Source organism: Heterodontus francisci, chromosome 17, assembly GCF_036365525.1.
Source record: "Heterodontus francisci isolate sHetFra1 chromosome 17, sHetFra1.hap1, whole genome shotgun sequence".
Lineage (NCBI taxonomy): Eukaryota > Metazoa > Chordata > Chondrichthyes > Heterodontiformes > Heterodontidae > Heterodontus > Heterodontus francisci.
Window position 1 is genome coordinate 74834422 of NC_090387.1, and position 23588 is coordinate 74858009.

The 23588-nt window shown below is 45.7% G+C and overlaps 1 protein-coding gene across 1 annotated transcript in view; it reads left to right on the forward strand.

The window, feature by feature from the left end:
• LOC137378595 (uncharacterized) overlaps positions 1 to 23588 on the forward strand; it is a 207407-nt gene that overhangs the window by 175841 nt on the left and 7978 nt on the right. The window contains exons 46-51 of the mRNA XM_068048896.1: positions 4509 to 4668; positions 9666 to 9763; positions 14856 to 14939; positions 17654 to 17772; positions 19318 to 19464; positions 22975 to 23161. Coding sequence (XP_067904997.1) covers positions 4509 to 4668; positions 9666 to 9763; positions 14856 to 14939; positions 17654 to 17772; positions 19318 to 19464; positions 22975 to 23161 — 795 coding nt within the window. The remainder of the gene's footprint in view (positions 1 to 4508; positions 4669 to 9665; positions 9764 to 14855; positions 14940 to 17653; positions 17773 to 19317; positions 19465 to 22974; positions 23162 to 23588) is intronic.

Consider the following 23588-nt stretch of genomic DNA (forward strand, 5'->3'; position numbering starts at 1 on the left):
GTAAAGTTTCATCTGGCAAAATTAATATTTTCCATTTAGCATGTATGATTTCCGTCACACTTCCATACCACGCTGAATGAAAAAACACACATGCATTTCTCTCATTCACTCAGAAATTTTAAAATTGTTGTAGCTTGTCTTTTCTCTCTGCAGCAGTGCTGATTTAAACTGCCCTTTTCCTTTGGGGTGGGTCTGAAATGGTTAGATGTTGCCCAATGAGTTTAAGGTTTCTTAAGTGTCAACTTGTAATAAGCTGGGGATTGGCATCTTAATACACATGTGGTTGTTGGGGAGGTTTAATGTCTGCATATTTCCATAATTGTCTAGGGTGAGTTCTCCTTTATGCACAAGCTTTAACCCCTTAGCTACTGTTTCTACAACATGTTGTTCTAACTCTTCAGGTGTCAGTACCTTGCTAATTTCTCTCCTTATTGGGTGCTGAATGGGTTTTAAGCCCCTCTGAGATCCCTCAGGTTTCCTCTGGGCCTTTCTTCTGGTTGGGGTCTGAAGTAAGATTGTTGGATTTAATTAGCTCTGGGCTTGAGCTCTGATTCTGGGAGACTGTAGTGGGTGGATCCACTCTGACCTCACTTTCAGTGTTCTGGTGAGCCAGACAAGGGTTACTCATTTTAGGGCATTTTTGTTTCCCTTTTCTCTTGACTGTGGGGAGGTTCTCTTTGCTAATTCCCTCCATGTCCTCTGCGACATTTCTGCCCACAAGTGTCTGTCAAGATTCCACTGCACTCCCCTGTGGCACTTTGTTAAGGTGAGGCATCACCCTCACTGTTGTTTGCCTGTTTGGGGACTTTCTTTGTCCCTGCATGTTTCTTCAAATGCTGTTAGCAGCCCTGGTAGGGTACTTCTTTTGCCTGCATTTATATAGGTGGGTGTGGGGCTAACTTTTCCAACTTTTCAGGTTGGCTGACCGGACAGTAAGGAGTTCCATTTTGGAATCCTCCTTTAACTGTCCTCCCTATCCTTTTCATCCCCTTCCTCCCTAACTCTCTGCCAGATCTGTGCTGGTCTGTCTCCTATTGTTCTCAGCAGGGGTCTCTCACAAGTCACCAGCCCTTTGCTGGAGGGCTTCCAAAGGCTGGTACAGGAATTAGGGGTGAAGACTTCACTGCAGGTTGGGGCTTCCCCTCAACCTGGCACATGTGGCAACTCCAATAAACACCACATCTTTGTGGAGTCTTGACCAGTCAAACTACCCTCTTACCTTAGGCTTTGGTTTTGTGTACACCAACATGTGCAGCCATTGTAAGCTCATGGGCCATTCTTAATATTTCTCTCCAGTACCTCTGCGGCACCACTAACTGGCGAACCTCTGTCCACTCCGGGAGAACTCCATTTCCTCATCAGTACCTCATTCTTTAAATAGTAACGATCAGGGACGTACTGTGCTTCACGTTCAGACTGGGCAGCCTGTGCTAACTCACGCAATAGTGGGTCGGCTTGCTGAGCCTCAGCTAGGGAAAATCCATTTAACTCATTCCCTGGGTCTTCTAACTTTCCAAAGAAAGTCTCAGACAGACAGACCTCATGCAGTGCCAATGCAGTCTCCTCTGGGGGAGCTGGTTTGATATCGGCCTGATCCACTGTACATTCAGGGAAACTGCAGGGGATTGTCTCCTGCCACTTCCCTGTTTCTCTGACCTCCTGCGGTCTCTGTTTCTCTACTGGGGAAGCTACCACCTTCGTCCCCACCAGATCATTACCGAGGAGCAGGTCAACCCCGTCCACAGGCAAACTAGGAACAATCCCTACAGTCACCGGTCCCAAAACTAGGTCGCACTCCAAGTGCATCCGATGTAAAGGTACGGGCGTACATTGCCCTCTGATACCATTCACTATCATCCTTGCATTTACTGCACTCTCTGGGGGAAAGATCATGCCTTTTTCCAGCAAAAGTTAGCCCCTGTATCCCTAAGTATGATGACGGGCTTGCTCGCCTCACTCAAGGGGTATGGGGTTACTTTCCCTTTGGATACAAAATCTTGATAGCCTTCAGGGATCTCATTAAATTTTCCTGCACCCACAGCAGTATTTTTTCTGTGTCTTACTGCTGTTGCAGATAAAGCCACAGCCTGCTCTGCTGTGCTTTCCATCAGGTTCCCTTCTCCTGCACTGAGCGGGTGTGCCCTGATTAACTCTCTAGGCTTTCCCCGTAGTTTCCAGCAGTCAGCTCTGAGATGACCTGCCTTATACAATGGAAGCGCATAGGTCTCACTTCTGCTTTCAGCACTATCTTTTTTGGCTTGAGGAGGGCCCCCTGTGTGTTCTGCTTTTCTGTTTGGACTCTTATCACCCTCCCACCTCTTCTCCTTTTCAGTGTTGTGGGGATGACTAGGAAAGGTTTTTCCATGGGGTATGGGCTTGTAAATGAAAGCAACCTCATTAGCCAAAACTGCGGCTTGCCTCGCTCTGACACTTTTAGTTCCTCCACGTGGGTTTTTTATAGAGAGTGGGAGAAAGTTGTTAAATTCCTCGAGTAGAATTACCTCTGAGGTTTTCATATGTGAGCTGTACTTTAAGGGCCCTCAACCACTGGTCAAAAGCCAGCTGCTTACTTCTCTCAAACTCCAGCCAAGTTTGATCAGGCTGTTTCCGGAGGGTTTGGAATTTCTGGCAGTAGGCTTCCGGTACTAGCTCATATGTCCCAAGGATAGCATTTTTAGTCAATTCATAATTTGATGAACTTTCATCTGGCAACAGGGTGTAAACCTCATGGGCTTTTCCTGTTATCTTGCTTTGTAGCAGGAGGATCCTGGTTGGTCATTTCAACAAGCTTTTCAAAAGTTACAAAAATGCTTCCACGTCTCCCTCATTGAGCTTTGAGATCAATTGGGAGATTTTTAATGGCCCTGAGTTAATTGCAGCCTCCATATTGGCCATGCTTTCACTGGGGTTACTCAGTTGCCTCCTAGCTAATTCAAGCTGCCATAATTACCTTTCCTCCTGCTCCTTCTGGAATATTCTCTCTCTTTCTTTGTCCTGTCTCTCTTTTTCTCTCTTTTCTCTCTCTCTTTCTTTCTCTTCCCTCTCTTTCTCCCTCTTTTTGCCTGTCTTCCAATTCAAGTCTCCGCTGTTCCAATTGTACTTTTGCTAACATTACCCTGAACCTAATTCCAACCCTGCCTCTGACTCTTCAGGTTAGAGGGAAAAATGGTTGGCCACAAGTCTTATGAGTTCAGATTTCTTAGCTTTGGCATGGAAAGTAATCCCACACTGCCCAGCCATATTCCTCAACTCTTTCCATAGATAGTGCCTTTAAATTATCCCAAGTTACTTCACCCTGGCTTGGGGAGGTACTGGCTTTGGATGCAGATATGTTGGTATTCTAGTTACACAAACCACAAGAAAACCTGTATTGAAGTCTCTTTTTTTTAATTGGGATCAGTTTGACTTCCCACTTCCAATTTCTCGTTTGTCTGTGGATACAATGTCGGACTAGAGCCCTTAAATTTCTGTTACCACCAGGTGAAGACGGGGTCTCAGGATCCCCTTTCACCCCTTCTCTGGTTTGACTACAACAAGGTTTATTCTGTTAACAGTGATTTAGCTTGCCACCTCAGTGAGCACTTGCTCTTGTTCCTCTAATTATAATTGTAAATGAACAAATCAGACAGGTTTTTTCTGAGTTTAAATAAGAAAGATGTAAATTTATTAACCTTACCACTCTAAAACAGTTAAAGTTACTAAAATATGCGATGCATCCACACTCATATTCATATGCGAAGCACATACATACACAAGTAGATACAGAGGGGGAAAAGAGTTGGGAAGTTGAAGTAAAGTCCATAATAAATGGAATTCAAGTTTACTGAAGCCCTCGCTGGGCCACGTGCACAATTCAGGCTTGCTTCTCTGGTTTTGGAAGGCCAAAAAGAGGCTTTATCCATCCTCTTGGTTGTTGCCTGTAAGGGTCTGTAGATTTGAGGTTTAGCTGCAGCTGAGGCTCCCCTGGGACTTTGCTGGAGAGGGAGATAGGAGAGATGTTCCTTCTTGGAGTTCAGTTACTGTCTTTTTTCTTCTGAGGCAAAATTCACAAAACTCAGAGTTACCCAGGCAGTAACATCATGTGACCACCTCTTTGTTTGAAAACAGAAGTTTCTGGAAGGTTTTTGGAAATTCAAAGTTGTTCTCTCAAGCCGTGCAAACATACTTGGTAAGGGGGCGGGGAGGTTGGCTCTTTCAAAGTCAATGGGTGTCGATGGCTTTTGATGGCCAACGTTGACAAAACCATTCTAGTTAATTGAATCAGGGAGCACTCCAATTGTTCTGGCTAGACTGGGAAATTACCTCTGTCTCCCAACTGGCCTTTGGTTTCTGATATGCAAATTGTGCACGGCCATCTTTAGCTGTTCTGTTCTTTAAAAGTTATTCATAATAATGTCCAGTAAAAGATCTCAGGCAAAGTTTCATACGACAAAATTAATATTTTCCGTTTAGCATGTGGGATTTCCGTCACAACTTGACTGGAATCCACTGTTTTTGTTCATTCACAGATGAGAGATGTGGTGGGTGCTGCCACTGCTGGACAGACGTATTATCGAAGCTGCATGGATAACACCGTGAAATATATGAACTCCTACAAAATTCATCGAGTAGTCCAGAACCGGGTGCGGAAGTGGTATGAATTCACTTGGGCATCACAAGGAATGCTGGGTATGTCTGATACTTTTCACTCATGGTGGAAGTGCTATCTCAGCATCAGCCTGTGGGATTGACCTTTCATATAGTTCCCGCTTGGGGGAAAGGTCTAGTTTTCCTGTGCTTTGCAACCATCAAGAACCAGGGCTGGATTGTCTGGAATGCAATTTTTTTGGTTATTTGGAGCAGCAACTGCACCAGGTACAGAGAACTGCAAGGAACTGAAATATATAGTGTAACTATATGGGCCCTGACATTCTGCAGGGATTACGGTGATCTCCAGGGTAGTGCTGACAGGAGACCAGCTGAACTCCCTGAAAAACAGTATAGACCATGTTATGGTGGGTCAGCACCATTTCCAGGCATTTCCTTAATGCCATGCAGAGGACAGAACTTGTGTCCACCCTTTAGAAGGCACTCGATGAGCTGGAGGTGCAGACAAGGGAAGAAGTTCCCTAAGCAGGTAGTTCCGGCTCCTGGTCCAGTCAGGACCTGGCAATTCTGTGGTGGCTGGATCTTGGCCAGACTGCCCCCAAAGACAGCACTGGAGGGGGAGGGGCTCCACTATTGGGCCTGGTCCCAGGCCTGGTGTAGTACCGCAATGGCCACCGCTGCAGATGGCACTGCCAATACTACTGAGCTGCCAGCCCTCTAAAAGGCCAGCAGATCTTGGAGGTAGGATCTCCGTCCTTAAAGGGACAGAGACCCCGTTGCCGGGCAGTTTTTTGCCCAAGCGCTATTGAATCACACCGGGGGGGGGCTCCGAAGCACCAGGGCGGGGTTCCCCTCATCTTTTCGGCCCGGCGGCAGGAGCCCCACTGGCGCGACTAAATTCAGCCCTTCCTGTGGCACCTGAGTTCCTCTTCCCTCTCCTTCTCTTCCTCAAGTAACATGGAGGGGTGTTATTAAAGGAAATCCCCCATTGTGGCCTCAGTTAAATGTGTGAGGAAGCACAAAATGCAAGCCCCCAGAGCAGTTGATAGAAAGACAAATGTTCTAGCAGCTTTACAAGTAGGAAATAAGAAAAGAATTCAGAAATGAAGGTTTTAAGGAACCTGCCCAATGCCTGTTGGTGCTCTTTAAATTCATTGCCTTCATTACATTGCTGTTTGAACATAACATAAGGAATAGGAGCAGGAGTGGGCCATACGGCCCTCGAGCCTGCTCTATCATTCATTAAGATCATGGCTGAACTTATATATTAATTCCACTTTACTGCCCTGTCCCCTTATTCCTTGATACCCCTCTGGGGTAGAGAATTCCAAAGATTCACAACCCCCAGAGTGAAGAAATTTCTCCTCATCTCAATTCTAAATGGCCATCTCCTTATCATTATCCTGATACTGTGACCCCCAAATAGATTAAGACTCTCCAGCCAGGGGAAATAGCCTCTCAGCATCTAACCTGTCAGGACCCCTAAAACTTTTATACGTTTCAATGAGATCATCTCTCATTCTTCTAAACTCCAAAGAACATAAGACTGTTCTACGTAATCTCTTCAAATAGGATTCAATCTAGTGAACCTTTGTCGCAGACCCTCTTAGGCAAGTATATCCTTTCTTAGATAAGAAGATCAAAACTCTACATTATACCCCAGGTGTGGTCTCACCAAATTCTCATATAAGTGCAGCAAGACTTCCTTACTTTTATACTCCAAACCCTTTTGCAATAAAGGCTAACGTACCATTTGCCTTCCTAGTTGCTTGCTGTACCTACATCTTAGCATTTTGTGATTTGAGTACAAGGACGCCCGAATCTCTTTGCATATCAATATTTATTAGTTGCTCGCCTTTTCAAAAATATTCTGCTCTTGCATTTTTCATACCAAAGTGGATAATTTCACACTTACCCACATTATACTCCATATGTCACCTTTTGTCCAATCATTTAACCAGTCTATATCCCTTTGCAGCTTCTTTACATCCTCCTCACAGCTTACTCTCCCATCTACATCCACTGGTTCCCTTTATTTATCCTGCTAGTTATGTTGTCAAAAAAAACTCAAATAGATTTGTCAATGCACATTTTCCCTTTGATAAAATCGTGTTGACTCTACTTAATCATATTGTGATTTTTTTAAGTGTCCTGTTACCACATCTTTTATAATAGACTATCATTTTCTCTGCAAGTAATGTCAGGCTAACTGACCTATAGTTTCCTGTTTTCTCTCTCCCTCCAATTTTGAACATCAATGTTACATTTGCTATCTTCCAATCCACGAGAATTCTGTAAGATCAAAATCAGTGCATCCACTATATTTGCAGTCACCTCTTTCAAAACCCTAGGATGTAGGCCATCAAGTCCAGAAGATTTGTCGCCTTTTAGTCCCATTAATTTCTCTTGTATTTTTTCTATACTAATAATTAATTTAAGTTTCTCACTCTCATTAGACCCTTGGCAGAATTCTGACTGTCAAGTAGGGGTGGATTTGATTGCAGGTAGGGGGTCAAAGCTCCAAATAGTGGCGTCGGGTCAGAAATCCAACATAATTTCCCTATTTCTGGTTTCACCGAGGCAGGTTTGGAGGCGAGCGGGAAACCCCTGTGGATTGGTTGGGTAAGTAATTAAAATATTGCATGAGGCAATTAACTGAGGATTTATCCCAGCATTCTGCCTTTAACAGCCAGAACACAGATTTCCCGAGCCGTGTGAAATTCGCTAGGGTCAACAAGGTGAGCAATGAAACTGCCTGCCGGGAAATTGTTTCAATAAGGAATTGACTCGCTACAGCACTGCCTATGAGAAAGGCTTGTGCTCACAGCACGCAGCCAGAGACCCTCCGAGTGGGATGCGCTGCACCTCCAGTCCCATGTTGGAAAGGGCACTCACGCAGCTGTCCCATGGGTAAGCCAGAAGCCTTTGAACTGGTGCTGCCATGACATCAGTTAGCCCTACCTACTGATTTGATGCTCTGTGAACTTGGACGAGGCATGTCCATTTAACATATTCACTTGTCACTCACCAAAGAACTTGCATTTAGCTGCAAGAGGGGCCCAGCACTGACATTATTTAAAGGGCCAGGCACCCAACTTGCAGGTAAGGTAACTTAGAGTAGCTTCTGCTATTGCAAAGTCTCTGGAAGCACTATGGAGTGTTTTAGGAGGTGTTGTGGTGAGTTCCTGGATTTGGCAAGGAGTGTTGCTGCATCCTCACAAGGGAGGGCAGAGGATTTGGTGACCTGTCCACACCAAGGCGGCTGCAGCTGCAGTGCCTGCGGGTCTGCAATATGACAGAGAGTTGGAGCAGAGGTTGCGGACAGGGCAAGATCTGTACAATGCCCCTTACTAACTTGGAGCCATCTCCTCCATCTCATCTGAATCCCCTGTAGAACTCAATTGCAACCTCGCCTTCCAGTGAGCTGGCACATGAACTATCCTTTCCTCATGCAGATTCCAAGTCCACATTTGCCTCCAAGGTAGATGCAGTGCCTGTATCTGAGCTGGTGGTTGCAAGCATCATATCAAATGACGAGGCTGTTCATAAGTGCTGTGATGTTGCTCTATGTCCTCCTCGTGGGAGTGCTGTGGCTGGACAGGTGGCCGTTCAAAAGTGTCTGAAAGCAGGAACTCAGAATGGGGAAGGTTGGGGTGAGGGAAGGGGGTTGGGAAGGAAAGCAAGAGGTCCAAGGTCGCACCATCAGCAACTTGTTCATCATGCTTGATAGCAAGATAAGGGTGAGCTGGGAGTTGAGAAGGGGCATAAGTCGCAAACATGCCGTCATGCTCAATATTCTCAGTGATGCTGGATGCCATGGGCTCTGTCGCAGCTGGCCCTATGATGCAGGGAACTCTCCTCTGTAGGGCTCAGGATATGCAGGTGTCCTTGTCCTCCATTGTTGCTGCTTTGCTCCCTTCTATTGTGTGCCACCTTGTCATGCAAAAGAGAGGACAGAATGTCAGTGATTGTGTTGCATTGTGTTTTGGCGATGTGCCTGCAACAGCTGAATAGCTGGAGGTATGTGGAAGCAACAGGAGCTGGGTATGAGGCTAGCATCATTGGAATGTGTGTGAGGGTGAGGTGCAGTATCTGGATATTAAGCCTGAGTCCTGAGTGCCAGGGAGTGTTGCTGTGTGATCGATGGGAATGTGATGCATTGAACAATGTGAGAGGTTGGTAGGGTGGTGGGTAGGAGATGTCATGTGAAGATGTATTCACTGACCTTGACCGCCTACGTGAGGTCATTAGACTTTTTGTGGCACTGCTGTCAAGTCCTTGGGGCCAAACTTGAGGAATTGGTCTCTCTGGCCACCTGCTCCTACTCCCTTCTGTGGGTTGACCTGAAGGGCCTCCCCCAACCCTCCAACCCCCCAACCCCCTTCCACCTGTGGAACCATGGCATCTCTCCTCCTGTCCATCTCCATTACTAAGGCCTTCAGCACCACATCCGTGAACCTGGGAGCCCTCTCTCTGACCTGGTATTCCATTTTCCTTCTTCAGAATTGCAGCAATAGCATTCAGAAGCAGCCTCCTGTGATTTAGTGCAGCTTCCCTTTAAGAGGGACAATCTGTCTTTAAGAAGAGCAGGCTGATTTCACCACATGCTATTAGCACATGCTGCTCGGGTCCCTGCTGAGCACTCAGGCAGCCAGCAATGCAGGCCGAGCCCAGACCAACACGACAATCAAGTAAATGAGGAAGCAGCACCAAATTTGTGTGGTAACTACCACCACAGCAACAGGCGCGGGCAGATCATGAATCGTGACCTTGCATCCAAAAAAATGCATAGATTAATTTCTAACCCTATGATTCTATGAAATAACTGCAGATGGTTTTATGGAACAGAGATGCAGTGTTACATACTCCTGTCCAATCTAACACTACCACCTGCCCCGAAAGGTCTGAAAAAGGCACTGCCAAAAGCCTAATCTACACTGTATTAACTCGGGATGTAAAATTAGAAGTAATAGGAACACAGCCTTGATTATTTTAGGGATTTGCGCCACTGGGTTGATTAAAATCTTTTCTTGCTGGCAGAATTCTAATTCCAGCTCTCTCCCTTATTTTACTTCCAGATGAGACAGAGCTGTTGGTGCAGCTCCCGGAGAAGATGAGACTGGACATCGCCATTGACGTTAACTACAGCATCGTCAATAAAGTGGCACTGTTTCAGGTATGGAGACTGACGTATAGGAACTGACATAAGGGGACTGAGTAAGAAAGACTTGTGTTCATATAGTAGGGAATAAGGAGATGGAACAAGCAAGAATGAGTGAGCAAGACCTGTAGGGTGACGTTAAAAGCTATGCAAATGTCCTGATATTCTGTTACCCCCACTGTGAAAAGACAATAGTGACATTTGTTGAACGAACAGTCACAGTGCTGTACAGGCCTTTGCATTTCAAATATGCTGAAATTAACTTGACTGTTGTAGCGAAGATTTTCCCAGCAGCAAATATTCCCCAGTCTCTATTCCAGATCTTCCAAGCTGGTTTGTTACATGCATATGAACATATGAATTAGGAGCAGCAGTAGGCCATTTGGCCCCTTGAGCCTGCTCCGCCATTTGATAAGATTATGGCTGATCTGATTTGCAACCTCAACACTGCTATCCTGTCTACCTGCTCAAACCTTTGACTCCCTTGTCAATCAAGAATCTATCTAACTCAGCCTTAAAAATATTCAATGACCTTGCCTCTACTGGTCTCTGGGGAAGAGAGTCCCACTGACTAAAAAAATTCTCATCTCCGACTTCAGTGGGAGACCCCTAATTTTTAAACTGCGACCCCTAGTTCTCGTCTCTCCCTTAAGGAGAAACATCCTCTCAGTATCCACCCTGTCAAGTGCCCTCAGGATCTTATATGTTTCAACAAGATCACCTCTCATTCTTCTAAACTCCAATGGATACAGGCCCAAACTGTCCAACCTTTCCTCATACGATAACCCCTCCATCCCAGGAATCAGTCGTGTGACCCTTCTCTGAACTGCTTCTAATGCAGTTATATCCTTTCTTAATTAAGGAGACCAAAACTGTACACAGTACACCAGAAGTGGTCTCACTAACACCCTGTACAAAACTTCCCTACTTTTATATTCCATTCCACTTGCAATAAATGACAACATTCCATTTTAGTGAAATGGTGCTACTGCATTGAATGGGGGTGAATATGAACCCCCAAGAACAGGTAGGTTGGGAGCAGTTGGAGGGGGTGAAAATTTGTGATTCTATAGAGGGGGTTTAACCTGGCTCCAATACACCTACTTCTGGGTTTAACAGAGGCACATTTTTTTATCAATGAGAAACCTACATGCCGAAATCAGGGACTTAATAATTGGTTTTGGCCATGTATTTATTGGTTCAATTAATATATAAGACACATTAATGAGCTCTTTCTAAATTGGTTTTAACTTGGCTACAAACTTTACTTGAGCAGCACAGGTTTCCCAGGGCTCGGAAACTGACCAGAGAGATGGAAGTGAGTTTAAGTAGCTGTTCAGGTGGCTATTGTCACTGTCACATCTGAATAAAACCTCACTTACTGCAGTTACTGTCTTAGTTCCCTCTGACAAATGTTTGGCAGAGAGTGTTTGTGTGGATACAGGTTTGTTCCACCTTGGAGGATTTCAAATTGACAAGATCAGGATGTGAGGCACCTTTGACAGCACATCAGGAGAGGACAACCATCACCATCCACAGCAGTGATGATGTGCTATGGTGGGATCAGCATGTGACAGGAAGGAGGGATACCAGGAGGGAGATGTACAGGAGGGAGGGGCACAGGGGAGGGGCTAAGGTTGCAGGAGGCACTACCCACGTCACAGGGTTTACAGACAAAAGCTCAGCTTCCTTGACCTCTTGGAAGAGCAGAGCTTCCGCTGGCTGAGGTGGTAGCAAACATCTGCAGCCTCAGACAGGAAGACCTGCTTCCAGCTGGACATGCTGGCCACACTTTGCTAATGTCTTTGAATGTGACCACCGGCCTCAACGCTCTCACCTACGGATCCTACCAGGCCGCTACTTGAAACATATCCAGATTCTCCCAGTTGGCTGAACATAAATACGTAAGGCAAGTCAATGATGGATTGTTTCCCGGGTCCAACAACTATGTAAATTATGTTTCCCCTACGGTAATAATAGCCAGAATGAGCAGGCACTTAAATTTACCTCTCTGGCTGGATTCCCCCAGGTACTGGGTGACATCAACTGCATACACATAGCAATCAAAGCACCACCAGAACAACTAGGAATTATTATACACGATAAGGGATATTCCTTCATCAACCCACAACTGGTGTGCAACCACAAGAATAGGTTCATGCAGGTCTGTGCCAGATTCCCTGGGAGCTGCTGTCATAATCCATTCATATTATGGCAGTCCGACAGTCCAGACCTTTTTGTTCCAGACAACAAGAGCTGGCTTTTGGGAAACAAGGAAAACTCTCTTCAAACGTGGCTCATGACACTTGTGAGGAACCTTACTTGAGAAGCACAGAAATGCTACAGTGAGAGCCATGTGATCACAAGGTGTGTCATAGAGTGAACCATTGGAATGTTGAAGATGCAATTCAGGTGCCTGGATAGGTCTGAAGATGCCCTTCAGTACTCACTAGCAAGGATGCCCAGAATAATAGTGGTGTATAGTGTTCTGTACAACATAGTGCAGGTTTCAGGTGGAGGAGGACAAAGGGACTTAACACTTAGCTTTGGATGAGCAAAGCATGGAGCAAGAGGAGGGTGAGGATGGGGCACCCATTGTCAGACCAGCTGCTTGCATGTTGCCCCAGATGCCCTAATATTGCCATAGTTCACTTGGTGTGAAACATAACAAATGAAATCCTGGGGACTGCTCCCACCATCAGGACCACTCCTTCCCCTCCCTTAGCACTAAACAGTCCTTCAGCTGTTCATTCACTCATTGCACAACTGATCAGTGGGTCCTTTCATGTATTGACATTCACCATTGATCAAATGACAGGGCAACTTGGAACTTGGGATGCAATAATGGGCAAGACATGGAAATGGTGCTAATCAATAAATTTTATATGGCATTATAAAAAATGGAAACTCAACAACATAATGTTTTGTCAAGCCCCCATGTGCCTACCCTTAGAGCAGCTTTCTCTTATGCATCCTACCAATTCTATGTGGTGTGTCCTAAGCAGGTTGCTCAGATCCCTGCCCTGACTGTTGAGATGCTTTTGGCCTATGCTCTCTGGGATTCAGAGCTCCTGAGGTCCCCATCATGCCTGTTCTACCTGTACCGGTGCAGGGGCAGACTTGGCTATTGGGATTTGAGAGACAGGGCAGCATGTTGGGTACTAGATGGGACCGGGATGGTTGGTTGGGGGGGGGGGGGGGAGGGGTGAGGGTGGCGGGCAGGCTTTACATGGTGCTGGAGGGTGGAGCAAAAGGTGAAAAGTGGGAGTGCTTTGAGTGAATTTCCACTTCCAGGTTCCCCTTTGCCTTCATTGCTCTCCTGGGCCAGTGCCACATCACTCCTAACACTCAGTTGCAAACCAGCTTGCTGAAGATCAGTAGCACATTGTAAGGCTGCGGATACGCTATCTGTCATTCTGTTTAAGGTGTCAGTATCTGGCTAAGTTGCTGATGCACCTCTAGCATTCTCCTTCTCAGTGGTAGACCCCAGGAGTCAGCACCTATGTCCAGTTGAGTAGAGCTTAGAGAGGATTACTCCCCTCCCCCCCTCGACGCAAACACTAATTGTTTAAGTGGACCCACCGATGTGCATGTAACTGTGCTGGTGCATGGCTGTACATCCTGTGATAGTGCATCATCAGAAGGAATGAGATCCTCTGAGGAATCATCCTAATGAATGTCCTGTGACACTTGCTGTATGCATAAAGACCCTGGAAGACAAAGGAAATGGATATCAATTGATTATGGTAAACTCACAATCTTGACAATCACCATGCTCAGTCTTCTCATAATTCAATCAATGATGAAATAAAGTCAGAATATATGTGCCAGAGATATTTGTAATTCTGTCACTGGCTATCTGAGAGCCCCCTGTCTTTCCATCTCTGATTGAGAGGGTGCGGATGTGTCACTTATCTCCAGCGCGCCCTTCACTGCATCAGTTAGCTGGTCTATTTGTGATAAGCTACCTCCAATCCTCTTCCCTCTCCCTTGCGTTTTGTGCTGTCTTCTCTTACATGGGCAAAAAAACAGACTTGTGAGTAAATGAAGGTGAGGTATTCACCTAATGAATGCAGTACATTCGATGATGATGACTATGAGACAGATGCATGACATTGCATAAGGAAAAGGAGTAAGTGTCAATGATGAATGAATAAATGGAGAAGTGCAGGCTGGATGCTGCTGAAAGTTTAATGGGTATGAAGAGTGATGTGATGGGAAACACTCAGCAAGACAGAGTGAAGAGGAATTAGATTCAGTGGCTAGATTTTTCGGCCAGCACGGACATGATGGGTTGAATGGCCTCCTTCTGTGCCGTAGTTTTTCTATGGTTCTATGGAAGGGGTGCTTAAAGCACAGGATGTAGTTGAATCAGTAAATGTACTCACTTTACCTGACATGGTTATGTCGTTAAAACACTTTTTACATTTCATCCAAGACTGGAGCACAACACTCCTGCTGCTCATATCCTCAGCTACCTCTAACCAGAGCAGCAGTTTTCTTCCCCACCCCCTTCCCATTGGTGGGGAAAAGTATGTCCCTCCTGCTCCTGACTCCACCCAGCAGTAATTCCAGTGAGGCATTCCTTACTCTATGTCCACCACCCATCCTGTACATCTCCAAGTTATATTTGCAGGCTGTCCTTTTAAACACAGTTGAGATTGCATTGTGCAAATTTTCCTTTTCAAGTATATATCCAATTCCCTTTTCAAAGTTACCATTGAATCTATTTTGACCACCTATTCAGGCAATGTGTTCTAGATCATTACAATTCACTGCATAAAATAAAATTATCCTGATCTCCCCATCTCACCCCACTTCTGTTGCCAAATATATTAAACCTACATCCTCTGGTTATCAATCCACCTGCCAGTGGGAACAGTATCTCTTTACTTACTCTATCAAAATCCTTCATAATTTTGAGTATCTCTATAAAATTTCCCTTTAACCTTGGCTTAATGCCTCATAAACCAATCTATCCCCTCCTCCCAACCCTCCATACTGAGTTAACTCTCTTTCTACATGATGAAATGGCAGATAAAAAAAATGCAGGCTGTACAAGAGTTGGAAGTTTAATCCTCATTCCATTTGCTTCACCTCTCCACAGGGCTGTGACAGACAGATGATTTACGACATGCTGAAACGACTCAAGTCAGTAGTGTACCTACCTGGAGACTATGTGTGTAGGAAGGTAACTACAAAACCCCTAAATAGGTCTATTGAAAGAAAAACTAGCATTCATATGGTATCTTTAATGAACTCTTGATGTCCCAAGACATCATTTTACAATTAGTGAAGTATTTTTGAAGTGTAGTCACTGTTGTAATGCAGGAAACAGGGCAATCAATTTGTGCACAGCAAGCTCCCACAAACAGCAATGAGATAATGACCAGATAATCTGTTTTTATTGATGGCCATTAAGGCTCTGACGGACCAGCCAGCTGCCTTCAACAACAGGAAGGGCTTCCGTTCAATCAATGTTCAACTGGTCTGTGACCACTGAAAGCATTTCCCGCAGATGTGTGCCTGCTTCAGGGAAACAGCTATGATCCCTACATATTTCGACAGTCACAGGTGCCACAGCTTTTCAGGCCCCCCCACTCGCCTTTAGGAATGGATTCTTGGGGACAAGGGCTACCCATTGAAGACATGGCTACTCACGCCTATGAGGAACCCTCGCTCTGCAGCAGAGGAGAGGTACAACACTTGCCAGGGCTCCACCCAAGCAACCATCGAACAGGCCATTGGGCTGCTACAGATGGGATTCCAGTGCCTTGATCAATCCAGTGGAGCCCTGCAGTATGCCCCAGTGATGGTATTGAATATCATGGTGGTCTGCTGTGCTCTGCACAAGCTAACACTGCAGAGGGAGGTGGCCTTGCATGAAGAGGACATGATTGATTGCTAGTCCTCATCCAATGAGGAGGATGTGGGGGAGGCTACCGAGCAGGCACCACGGGATGTTGATTCCAGGGCCATTGAGAGATTGCACAAGGGAGGGAAGAGACAATCTCAAACATACCAAGTTCCTTCCACCATGATGGACTCTCAAAGTGGACTCAATGAAGACTCACTTTACTGTATTCCGCTTATCGCCTCCTTTCTATTTCAATTCCGTGCCTAGCGCCCTACCGCACCATGGACTCAGGCACATCTGAGACACCAAATGCAGCCTGTGCCTACACTGGCAGCCCATTGAGGGAGCAAGGTTGATGACCCAGCAGGAAGCGGGTGAGATCTGGGTGGACGCCTGATTTACACCCTGCCTGCTTTACATCCCACCCAGTTTTCCCCCTTGTCAGTTAACATCCTACCCGGTTTACACCCCGCCCGGTTTACACCCTGCCCAGTTAACATCCCATCCGGTTTACACCCTGCCTAATTTACACCCTGCCCAGTTTACATCCCACTGGGTTTACACCCTGCCTGGTTTACTCCCCACCCGATTTACATCCCGCCCGGTTTACACACTGCCCGGTTTACATCCCACCCACTTTACACCCTGCCCAGTTTACATCCCACCCATTTTACACCCTGCCTGGTTTACACCCCACCCATTGTACACCCCGCCCGGTTTACATCCCACCCAGTTTACACCCTGTCCGGTTTACATCCCACACAGTTTACACCCTGCCCGGTTTACATCCCACCCACTTTACACCCTGCCCAGTTTACATCCCACCCATTTTACATCCCACCCGGTTTACACCCTGCCCGGTTTACACCCCACCCGTTTTACACCCTGCCTGGTTTACACCCCACCGAGTTAATACCCTGTCCGGTTTACACCCCACCCAGTTTACACCCTGTCCAGTTTACCCCCACCCAGTTTACACCCTGTCCGGTTTACATCCCACCCAGTTTACACCCTGTCTGGTTTACCCCCACCCAGTTTACACCCTGTCCAGTTTACATCCCACCCAGTTTACACCCTGTCTGGTTTACATCCGACCCAGTTTACACCCTGTCTGGTTTACCCCCACCAGCTTTACACCCTGTCCGGTTTACATCCCACCCAGTTTACACCCTGTCCAGTTTACACCCTGTCCGGTTTACATCCCACCCAGTTTACACCCTGTCCGGTTTACCCCCACCCAGTTTACACCCTGTCCGGTTTACATCCCACCCAGTTTACACCCTGTCCGGTTTACCCCCACCCAGTTTACACCCTGTCCGGTTTACATCCCACCCAGTTTACACCCTGTCCGGTTTACATCCGACCCAGTTTACACCCTGTCCGGTTTACATCCCACCCAGTTTACACCCTGTCCGGTTTACATCCGACCCAGTTTACACCCTGTCCGGTTTACATCCCACCCAGTTTACACCCTGTCCGGTTTACATCCGACCCAGTTTACACCCTGTCCGGTTTACATCCCACCCAGTTTACACCCTGTCCAGTTTACACCCTGTCCGGTTTACATCCCACCCAGTTTACACCCTGTCCGGTTTACATCCCACCCAGTTTACACCCTGTCCGGTTTACCCCCACCCAGTTTACACCCTGTCCGGTTTACATCCCACCCAGTTTACACCCTGTCCGGTTTACATCTGACCCAGTTTACACCCTGTCCGGTTTACATCCCACCCAGTTTACACTCCACCCGGTTTACACCCTTTCCGGATCACATCCCACCCGGTTTTATCGTCCATTGACATCTAACCAGATTAAAATTTGGGCTAAAATGGTAAATTAACATGATATAATCTAGTGTTTATATATATGTGAATATATGCAACAATATTTAAGCATATGTATATACATATATTTATGTATCTTTACAGTAATTTATATGTACCCATGCACATAATAGCTGCATCATATTCTTGGACAATTACCTGGAGTTCTTGATGCCATATTGTTCATCTGTCTGCTGAATGGAAGCCAATTGCTTATTGTTTCAGGGAGAGATTGGAAGAGAAATGTACATCATTAAAGCTGGAGAAGTCCAGGTTGTAGGTGGTCCTGATGGAAAAACTGTGTTTGTGACCCTGCGAGCAGGCTCTGTGTTTGGTGAGATCAGGTGAGGTTCTATCAATTGCTTTCCTCAGATCTGGTTCAGAATCAAAGTTTCTCTTCAGTCAAGCCTGTTATAAAAATCCCTGTAAAAATGTATTTAAATGAAATTAATAGTGAAAGTAAAGGTGATAGTAAAGGCTTCACCTTCTCTAAACCTGGGTGCTGAGGCCAACTATAGTGTCTTGGCACAGATCAGATGCTGAACCTGTCCTGGTCTGTCAGACTCAACTATTTGTGTATTAAACTTGCTGAGCATTCAGGAGATACATGTGACATGTCCTATTAACCGCATTTGCAAGACTTGTGGGTTGAATTTAAAGAGAATCTGTTCTGTTTTTGAGTGATCGCAATATCAAAACATATTCTTTTCAGTGCACTTCCCATTTCCTCCTATTTTAATCATGCTGATGGGTTTCCATGTGTCAAGTATTTGTCAGGGGAAAGAGATAATTTCTACGGCATTCACCCACTGTAACTTCAGTGGAAGTCTGACCAAACCCCTGGGGAAATGACATAATTGTCAAAAAATGTTCATGTTCCCACTGTTCACCTCCCAACTGACTACAGTCATGTTTTGTTTAAAATGCTGAGTTAGCCCCCGAGTGTTTTTAGGGTTAAATAAACAGACAAATGACAGGTTTTCTCATAGGTTAAACAAAAGATAACTATTTTTACACAATTACCAAAATGGTTGCAACCTTATTCCCGCACACATTCCCGCACACACACATGCACAAGAATAGATAGAGTGGAAAAAGGGGACATGGTTTAAAGTGAGATATGTGTTTGTGGTTTACTGTAAACCTGTTGAATCTTCTTGGAAGGACAGTCTTTTTAAAGGTGCAGGCCTGGGTGTTTGTAGCCTTGAACTTGTTGAGGTGTTATAAATTTCTGGTGGTTAAGACTTCAGACTGGAGGTGCTCTGTTGCAGCAAGTTGAAGTGTAGAATTAGCAGCGGGGCTTCTTCCTTATTTAAGCTGGATCTCTTCCCACAGCTTCTCACTGGACCGCTTTATGTGATGTTATTGTGATTTCTCCTGTCGCTCCAGGGGGGCTACCTTTTAAGGTTAAAATCTGTCACATTAGCATTTCTGTTAGTTGACACATTGCCTTCTCCCCTGGTGTGACCACACAATGGACCAGGATGTTGAATCCATGGTTATCTATTGATGTCTGAATGGAGACCATTCTGTTATGATGTGGCTACTTCACACATTCTTTGTTTCAAAAGAACCAATTCAATTCAGCAATGTATGTTGATGGATGTAGTTAACACCTCTTAGTCTGGAATGTATCCTTTTGTCCTTTTGAGACAGTGAGGCAGTTTTGAATACACAGGCCAGGCCATCTGACCTTCGGTGGCCATCTTTGCAGCACATTATCCACTTTTTTAAAAGGAAAAGTCACTTTCAAAGAGTTCACATTGAATAAAGTTTGTATCTTAAAAGTTAGGAATATGATATGCCTTTACTGGGCATGACATGTGACATCTTTTCAGACAACTTTTCCAATCTCATTTGTCCTCTTCTCACCTGTGTTAATCTAACAGTTTGCTGTCAGTGGGAGGTGGAAATCGACGGACTGCAAACGTCGTTGCTCATGGATTTGCAAACCTCTTCATTCTCGACAAGAAAGACTTGAGTGACATTCTAACCCACTATCCAGACTCTCAGAAGCTGCTGCGAAAGAAAGCTAAGTCAGTGTGATGGTTTTAATAATTCTGATTTTATCAGTGGAAAAAAAATTCTTTTTTCAGTATGAGTCATTTTGCACAGTTGAACAATTAGAAGTTATCCCTTAAACATTCACTCCCTCCACCACTGGCACACAATGGCTGGAGTGTGTACCATCTACAAGATACACTGAAGCAACTCCCCAAGCCTTCTTTGAGAGCACCTTCCAAATCCATCACCTCTACCACCTAGAAGAACAAGGGAACACCGCCACTTGCAAGTTTTGCTCCAAGCCATATCACCATTCCTTCACAGTCGCAGGGTCAAAAGCCTGGAACCCCCTTTCTAACAGCACTGTGGGTGTACCTGCACTACATGGACTGCCGTGGTTCAAGATGCAGCTCACCACTACCTTCTCAAGGGCAATTAGGGATGGACAACAAATGCGGGCTGAGCCAGTGATGCTCACATCCCATGAAAGGATAAAAAGGTACAAGGTTTCACATCCAAACCTTGGTGCCAGCTGTCAGCTGTACATGTAAACCCAGTAAAAGAAAATGCTGAGAAAGGTAATCAGACAGTTTGCTGGGGAGGCAATACTAATGGGCAATGGTCTCACTGCAATGATGTAGACTTTCCTCTTTGGCAGCTCTGCCATGATAAATGTGATGGAGTGGGAATTCCACCTCCCTCTTTCAACAAATTTTCAAATGTTGGTGTAATTTGAATATTTCTGTGGGTTCCCGGCAATATTCCCTCTTGTGTCAAACATCCATCATGGAGGGGTAGTGGATGCTCCTATTTTCTGCAGGATTTGGATCACTGCAGCAGTTTAAAGGGTCTACCTCACCATGCACCCCCACCCCCACCCCATAAAGGATAGAATCTTCTGGCTTTGGCGTTTCCGCCACATTCTGCTGTGTAATCGCACTGAGTTCATCGAACATATTGCAAGGGTAGAACATTAATAATATCAGCATGAAGGCTTTCTGACAGCCAATGTTGCTATGGCAGTGATGATGCTAAATGTGACAGATGACAACAGTCTGTCACTACTGTCTTAATTGGTTACTCCTAGTCCTTTTTGGTTTCTAATATCTTGCTTCCAACAAGTGCTGTCAGAAGATTGCTGTAGGTGAGCAAATGGCCGGAGACCTGTTGGGCACGTCCTCATCCAATTTTCAATCCCCACCTGTTGGAGTATAAGCGAAAGGCATGCTACCCGACCCAAACCTACGGGACCCGACGACATGTGTCGGGTTCTGTTCGGGTCGGGTTGCTTTTCCGGGTCCGGCTTTTGGGCCGGGGTTGGGTCCAGGTCGGGCCGCACACACACAGTAAGTATTGTATTTTGCTCTGCTGGTAAGTGTCATACGTTGAAAAGCCTACCTGAAGTGGGAGTGTGGGACATCAAGGAGGGAAACACTGAATCTGCGCAGTGAGTGAGTGAGCATCTCTATGATGTCATCACGCTCATGCTGCAGCTTCTTGTAGATTCGGAGTCACAAGGTGAGTAAAGTGAACATTCCGGAGGTCGGGTTGGGTTCAGGTCAGGTCGGGCGCGGGACAAAATGGAGGGACTCGGGCCGGGTTGGGCTCGGGTCCGATGTAGTTCTGTTGGGTTTGGATCGGGTTTTTTTTTCCTGACCTGAGCAGGCCTTTAGTATAAGCTGGCATAGCAATGGGAACATCTTTCCTACTGCTGTTGCTGGATGACACTGCTAGTGAATCCTACTCTAGACACTGTCCCTATACTGAGCAGAACTGTTAGTGAATGCTGGTCCAGACACTGTCCCTATACTGAGCAGAACTGTTAGTGAATGCTGGTCCAGACACTCCCTATACTGAGCAGAACTGTTAGTGAATGCTGGTCCAGACACTGTCCCTATACTGAGCAGAACTGTTAGTGAATGCTGGTCGAGACACTGCCCCCATACTAGGCAACACTATTAGTGAATGCTGGTCTAGACACTGTCCCCATACTAGGCAACACTATGAGTGAATGCTGGTCTAGACACTGTCCCTATACTGAGCAGAACTATTAGTGAATGCTGGTCGAGACACTGTCCCCATACTAGGCAACACTTTGAGTGAATGCTGGTCTAGACACTGTCCCCATACTGTACAACACTATTAGTGAATGCTGGTCTAGACACTGCCCCCATACTAGGCAACACTATTAGTGAATGCTGGTCTAGGCACTGTCCCCATACTGTACAACACTATTAGTGAATGCTGGTCTAGACACTGTCCCCATACTGTACAACACTATTAGTGAATGCTGGTCTAGACACTGTCCCCATACAAGGCAACACTATTAGTGAATGCTGGTCTAGACACTGTCTCCATACTAGGCAACGCTATTAGTGAATGCTGGTCTAGACACTGTCCCCATACTAGGCAACACTATTAGTGAATGCTGGTCTAGACACTGTCCCCATACTAGGCAACACTATTAGTGAATGCTGGTCTAGACACTGTCCCCATACTGTACAACACAATTAGTGAATGCTGGTCTAGACACTGTCCCCATACTAGGCAACACTATTAGTGAATGCTGGTCTAGAAACTGTCCCCATACTGTACAACACTATTAGTGAATGCTGGTCTAGACACTGTCCCCATACTAGGCAACACTATTAGTGAATGCTGGTCTAGAAACTGTCCCCATACTGTACAACACTATTAGTGAATGCTGGTCTAGACACTGTCCCCATACTAGGCAACACTATTAGTGAATGCTGGTCTAGAAACTGTCCCCATACTGTACAACACTATTAGTGAATGCTGGTCCAGACACTGTTCCCATACTGTACAACACTATTAGTGAATGCTGGTCTAGACACTGTCCCCATACTGTACAACACTATTAGTGAATGCTGGTCTAGACACTGCCCCCATTCTGGGTGACACTATTAGTGAATGCTGGTGTAGACACTGTCCCCATACTAGGCAACACTATTAGTGAATGCTGGTCTAGACACTGCCCCATACTGGCCAGCACAATTGGTGGTTGTTGGTCTCGACTTTGTCCCTATACTGGGCAGCACAATTGGTGAACGCGGGGCTAAATGCTGCCTTTTTACTGTGAATAAACAGTGGACTAACCTTTTTTTTTTAGTTTTAGTTTTAGAGATACAGCACTGAAACAGGCCCTTCGGCCCACCGAGTCTGTGCCGACCATCAACCACCCATTTATACTAATCCTACACTAATTCCATATTCCTACCACATCCCCACCGGTCCCTATATTTTCCCTACCACCTACCTATTCTTGGGGCAATTGTTAATGGCCAATTTACCTATCAACCTGCAAGTCTTTGGCATGTGGGAGGTAACCGGAGCACTCGGAGGAAACCCACGCAGACACAGGGAGAACTTGCAAATTCCACACAGGCAGTACCCTGAATTGAACCTGGGTCGCTGGAGCTGTGAGGCAGCGGTGCTAACCACTGCACCACTGTGCCGCCCATACTTGACTATTGTTTGTAGACTGCACTGATGAAATCAAGTAATTGCTTTTGTATTTGCAGGAAGCTGCTTTCTAAAGATGATAACAAACAGGTAAAGCCAGCACCAAAGGGATTCCTGCACATCATCCCACCAAGACCAGAGACTCCCAAGTTATTCCTCGCAGCCCTCTCAATAACGGACAGATTTGGAATCAAGGGAACGTTCTCTCTTCTTAAAAAGAAAATAAGGGAATCTGCCAGAATGCAGGTGGGATTATGAGAAGAGAGTCTAGGGAGCAAATGTTTTTGTTATCGATCTATAATAACAGAATTGGGCAGAATTTTAACCAGTTCATCACTGTTAGGGGTAAACACCACAACAGATGTAGTGTTGACAAGCAGTTAACAATAACAATAACTCATGTTTATATAGTACCTTTAATGTAATAAAATGTCCCGAGGTGTTTCACAGGAGCGTTATAAAGGAAAATTAGACACTGAGCCACATAAAGTGATATTAGAGCAGATGGCTAAAAGCTTTTTCAAAGTGGTAGATTTTAAAGAGAGTCTTCAAAGAAGAATGAGAGGTAGAGAGGTGGAGAGTTTGAGGAGGGAATTCCAGAGCTTAGGGCCTAGGCAGCTGAAGGTGCAACCACCAAGGGAGGAGCAATTAAAATCGGGGATGCTCAAGAGGC